The 5554-nt window shown below is 48.8% G+C and overlaps 1 protein-coding gene across 1 annotated transcript; it reads left to right on the top strand.

Moving 5' to 3' along the window:
* The first annotated feature begins 2737 nt into the window (after positions 1 to 2737).
* SEPHS2 (selenophosphate synthetase 2) lies at positions 2738 to 5090 on the top strand. The gene has a single exon (XM_004622738.2). It carries the CDS (start codon positions 3009 to 3011, stop codon positions 4347 to 4349), a length of 1341 nt encoding a protein of 446 aa, XP_004622795.3. The 5' UTR covers positions 2738 to 3008; the 3' UTR covers positions 4350 to 5090.
* The last annotated feature ends 464 nt before the right edge of the window (positions 5091 to 5554 follow it).

Genomic DNA, 5554 nt, shown 5'->3' on the forward strand with positions numbered 1-5554 from the left:
TCCATTCGTCCTAGCACTGAGATTTTAGAAGCCTCTCTTTACTCATCCTTCCCAACAGTGCCGCATTGGAGGCTCTTTCAGGGTCAGGGGAATGAGACTCATCATTGTTACTGGTTTTGGCATATGAATACACCACGGGGAGTTTGAGAGGCTCTCCCATGCGGGCAGAAAACTCTCGGTAGCTTGCCAGGTTCTCCAAAGGGGAGAATTAGGCTATAAGTGTATGAATAATAAATAACAAATTAATAAAGAGCGACTCTAATGCCATCAGGCATTTCTAATGGTCTGATGGCATGCCTGTCATCCCATGAGATTCACAGACCTTTACTCGTGCAAACTTTAAATCTAAGAATAAAAAGATTCACACATAGGAGTCACCCTGGCCTAGTGAACACAAATGACCTGGAATCTATCCCTGGCAGAAATCAGCACTCCAGGGGTTAGAGTGGAGCAACCCGCCAGGAGCAAGAGGAAAGCTACCTGATTCGTGCAGTACTGTTGGAAAGCGCGGAGAGTGTTACTGGGAATACTCAGCAGAGTCCCACTCCATAAAAGAAAGAAAAGGAAAAGATAAATGTCCAAACACACAAACTCATGCAAGTAGGGTTCTGCCCACTCCCAGTGGTGCCCAGGCTAGACCGCGCAGCAGGCCGAGTCTCCCGAGTGCCCGCTGCTCTCTCCCTCCCCTCACTTCTCTCTAGACTTCAGAAATACTTTTTTCCTTAGCGATGGGGGAAACCCGCCTGACCTCCCCAGCCCTAGAAGCTCTGGGCCCTGGCTGCAATAACGCCAGGGAAAAGCCAAACGCACTCACGTTGCCTCATTGCAGTGAAGGGTGCCTGAAGGACGCGGTGAAGGCGCTCATAGGAAGAGTCCGGGACGCTCAGAGAAAAGAGCCCGACCCAAGCCAAATGGTCCGGGCTAGCAACATCCCCACCCTCCCCTCCCAAGAAAAAAAAAAATATATATATATATATGTACATATACATTATATATATGTATGTATATATACATATATATAATGGAGCAATAGTACAGTGGGTAGGGTGTTTGCCATATATACGCTGACCTATGTTTGATTCCCCCAAGCACTGCCAGCAGTAATTCCTGCTGAGCTAGGTAGGGATATGGCCCCAAAACCAAATAAAAGAAAAGATAATATGCATTTGTATTTTATTGCAGTTATGTACAATAGCCAGGGTATGGAAGCAGCCCAAATGTCCAACAACAGATGAATGCAGAAAGAAATTGTGGTATAAACTGGGGCAAGAGAGACAGCACAGTATATAGAGTGCTTGCCTTGTTTATATGAGGTCCTGGAATCATCATAAAAACAAAACTCTGGTAGCATTTGGAGACAATGGTTTGGATTCATATCCAGTTTCACTCCAAACTTCCTATAACCTGGGAAAGGTCATTTAATTTTACATATGTATTTAGAACTGTGCCTACTAGATCTGTATTTTCAATATGTCAATGTTTTATTATTTATTTCAGATGCCTGTGGTGTATCAAAATTGATAAACATTTAGTTGTTTTAGTATGTTGAGACTACAAATAGAACAATTAGAAATAGTATCACTTCTGCGAATGCTGCCTGAGCCCATGTGCTGCTTGTGCCCATGTGGCTGAGCACGTGTCACCCGAGCACATGTGTTGCCCGCATCTCCCCTCTTGAGATATGTACTTTCATGCTTTCATACTTTTGTGTGTAAAGCTCGGTTATGTGTAGGGGCTTCCTCCCCCTTGGAGAAGCCCGCATTCTCCCTTGAGCGCGTTATTCTTACTATTTCTCTCTCCCACTTATCCCTTCCTCCCTCCCTCAGAAACCTCTGAATAAAATCCATTTACTTAAAAAAAAATAAAGAAAAGAAATAGTATCACTTCCCTCTCACTGACTAATACATAAGTAGAACAATGTTTTAGAACTGGTCCCAAGAACTGCTGAGTCAAAGGTATTGTGGTTACCCTGTAATAATCACTAACAAACTGCCCATTATGAACATGCTACAAATCCTCTTATATAGTAAAAAGATACAGATATAGGGGCCAGAGAGATAGTACAGCGGGTAAGTCTTGCATAGGGTGGACCCAAGTTCCATCCCCGGCATCCTATATGTCCCCTGAGCAGCGCCAGGGGTGATTCCTGAGTGCAGAACCAAGAATAACTTCTGCAAGAAAATACCGATATAGCTCAGCAGTGAGTAATCGCCTTGAATGTAGGAGATTCTGGGTTCTACCTGTGTGGGACACACACACACACACACAATACAAAGAGATAATGATTTTTAAAAGATCCAAGTTACTTTGTTGTCCAAACGAGTCAACTTATGTCAGAAAAGGGAAAATGACTCAGACAAGCATTAGCGTAGCAGAACTCATGCAGGGGCCAAAAATTCTTTAAAGTCTATTTTAATCTTATTTCGCAGCTGCCCTTTGCTCGCTTTCTAAATACTTCTCTTTCCCCTTCCCCCACGGTCTATATTCCTACCCTGGACTGATCCTGTATTCGGTCAAGTGACCTTTGGCCAATTCTGACTCGCTGGAGGTTTTCCAAAGGAAGGGTTTTATTATTTTGGAAACTGCAGCCCATGGTGAACCGCCTCCAGGGGAGCCGCGCTGCGCCAGGCACTCCCAAGACGTCAGTTACCTTCCAGCAGCGAGCGAAACCGCGAGCCGCTCCTGCAACCGCGCGGCGCCGCGCCGCAGGCTGCAGGCAGGTTTGTACCACGCACGTTTTTCAGGCCAAGAAGGCCCGCCTCTCGGCGGCGAGGTCGCGATTGGGCGGAAGGGCTGCCAATCAGCGGGAATATAAATACGGGACGTGGCTGGCTGCCCCTCAGGAAGGCCGGCGCGCGGAGCGGCGTGAGTGTGCTGCGCGAGTGGCGCTGGGGGAATGTCCGCGGTAATCTCTGACTGTTGGTCCGCGTAGCCGGAGCCGCCAGCTGCGCGCCTGCCCTTTCCCCGCTCTCTCTCTCTCTCTCTGCGCTCCGTGCCGGGCCGGCGTGATGGCGGAAGCCGCGGCCTGCGGCGCCGGCGGAGAGGCGATGGCGGCCGCGGAAGGCTCCTCGGGCCCGGCGGGCTTGTGCTCGGGCCGGGGCTTCTCCAACTACCGGCCCTTCGAGCCCCAAGCGTTGGGCCTCAGCCCGAGCTGGCGGCTCACCGGCTTCTCGGGCATGAAGGGCTGAGGCTGCAAGGTCCCCCAGGAGACGCTGCTCAAACTCCTGGCGGGACTGACGCGGCCGGACGGGCCCCCGCTGGGCCGGGCCCTGGTCGGCGGCCACGAGGAGGCGCCGCAGGAAGGCGGCCTGCCGGGGGCAGAAGCCAGCCCGACCTGTCCGGCCCTGGGCATCGGCCTGGACTCGTGTGTCATCCCCCTGAGGCACGGGGGCCTGTCCCTGGTGCAGACCACTGACTTCTTTTACCCCCTGGTGGAAGATCCCTACATGATGGGTCGCATCGCTTGCGCCAACGTGCTGAGCGACCTCTACGCCATGGGCATCACCGAGTGTGACAACATGTTGATGCTCCTGAGTGTCAGCGAGAGCATGAGTGAGGAGGAACGAGAAAAGATCACGCCGCTTATGATCAGAGGGTTCCGCGACGCCGCGGAGGAAGGAGGCACCGCGGTGACGGGGGGACAGACCGTGGTGAACCCCTGGATTATTGTCGGCGGGGTCGCCACCGTGGTATGCCAGCCCAATGAATTTATAATGCCCGACAGTGCGGTTGTGGGCGACGTGCTCGTGCTAACCAAACCCTTAGGAACCCAGGTTGCTGTCAACGCCCACCAGTGGCTGGACAACCCGGAACGATGGAATAAGATCAAGATGGTGGTGTCCAGGGAAGAGGTAGAACTGGCTTATCAAGAGGCCATGTTCAACATGGCCACGCTCAACAGAACAGCCGCTGGATTGATGCACACATTTAACGCCCACGCCGCCACAGATATCACCGGCTTTGGCATTCTAGGCCACGCCCAGAACCTTGCAAAAGAACAAAGAAATGAAGTGTCCTTTGTCATTCATAATCTGCCCATCATTGCTAAAATGGCTGCCATCAGCAAGGCCAGTGGCCGGTTTGGTCTCCTTCAGGGGACGTCTGCTGAAACTTCCGGTGGACTGCTCATCTGTCTACCTAGAGAACAGGCAGCTCGCTTCTGCTCCGAAATCAAATCTTCCAAGTACGGAGAGGGCCACCAAGCATGGATTGTTGGCATTGTGGAGAAGGGCAACCGGACTGCCCGAATCATTGATAAGCCTCGCGTTATTGAAGTCCTACCTCGTGGGTCCACCGCAACTGCTTTAGCTCCTGACAATCCCAGTGTCTCCTCTGAGGCTAGCTCCTGAGATGGGCTAGCAGAAGTTGTTCGGACTGAGGAGGCATTGTGCAACAGTCCTCAGGAGTTGATTTTAAGGAGAAATTTCCAAAGAAGGCTGCCTGCATCATAATTCCAGCTACCCTTTCCAGGTGATTTGACTCAGCCCATCAAAAGCTGCACATTCCAAGGCCAGAAATAATAACATTTTAAACTTTTGGGGAGGGGGATGGGATGTATGTTCATCTCTTGTATAGAAGAGGAACGGGAAAACCTGTTTCCTCTTCCTAAGGGCAGGATAAAGCTATTCAGGTTTGAGGGATTTTTCTTGGTGCAGAATTAATTGGTTTCTGCACAGAGAATGAGATGATTCAAAGTACATGCACACCAAAAAAGAAGAAAAAAATAGCAAATTGCAAAATAACATTTAGATCAGAATAACTGTTTGGACCAATGCTGTTAAAAAATTGAGAGATCTTATAATGCAATGTCAAATTGTTTATTCGATTTTTTTTTTCCTGATATACTGGCTCTTTCCTGCTTTGGACAAGAATTGAGCAGCTTGTCCAATGCTTGGGAAAGGAAGACCTGTAGCCGTCTGACTTGGTCTCTATTAATGATGTCTCTCCCTCTAAACCCCATTAAGGACTGGGAGAGTCAGAACAAGCCCCAGAGGCCAGGCATTGATGGCCTATAAGATGTAAGTCTTGTGCTAAAAGATTGTTAATTTAATCAAATTTTTGGTGAAATAAAAACTTTGTCGCAAAACTTCTACTGTGTGGATGCTTGCCATTTGTATCTTTCACAATTATATAGAATAAACCAGTTGATGTAGTTAGAGTTTGACAAATTTTGGAGTCAAGAACCTGGGAGGGTTCTGGGAAAAGAAAATTCACAAGAATATGGATACATTTGGGTAAAATATTATACTGGAAAATGTAAAAAGAATGATAATTATAAGAAAGCCAAATGGAAAAAATAAAGGCATTATCAACACTCCAACCCTCCCCACCTTACATAATCCTTGTATAACAAATGAAGCAGCCTGGAGCTTTGGAATTGGCAGCTAGCTCTGTAGCTGGTGGGGCACTGGCATGCAGCTTACCTGGGATAAATTCCTTGCACTCAAATGGTTTCCAGAGCACTGCCAGGAGTGATCCCTGAGAACAGAGTCAGGTGTAAGACCAGGACACTGCTGGGTGTGAGCCAAAAAAAATAACCCAAGTATTCAGCAAC

Source organism: Sorex araneus, chromosome 4, assembly GCF_027595985.1.
Source record: "Sorex araneus isolate mSorAra2 chromosome 4, mSorAra2.pri, whole genome shotgun sequence".
Classification (NCBI taxonomy): Eukaryota; Metazoa; Chordata; class Mammalia; order Eulipotyphla; family Soricidae; genus Sorex; species Sorex araneus.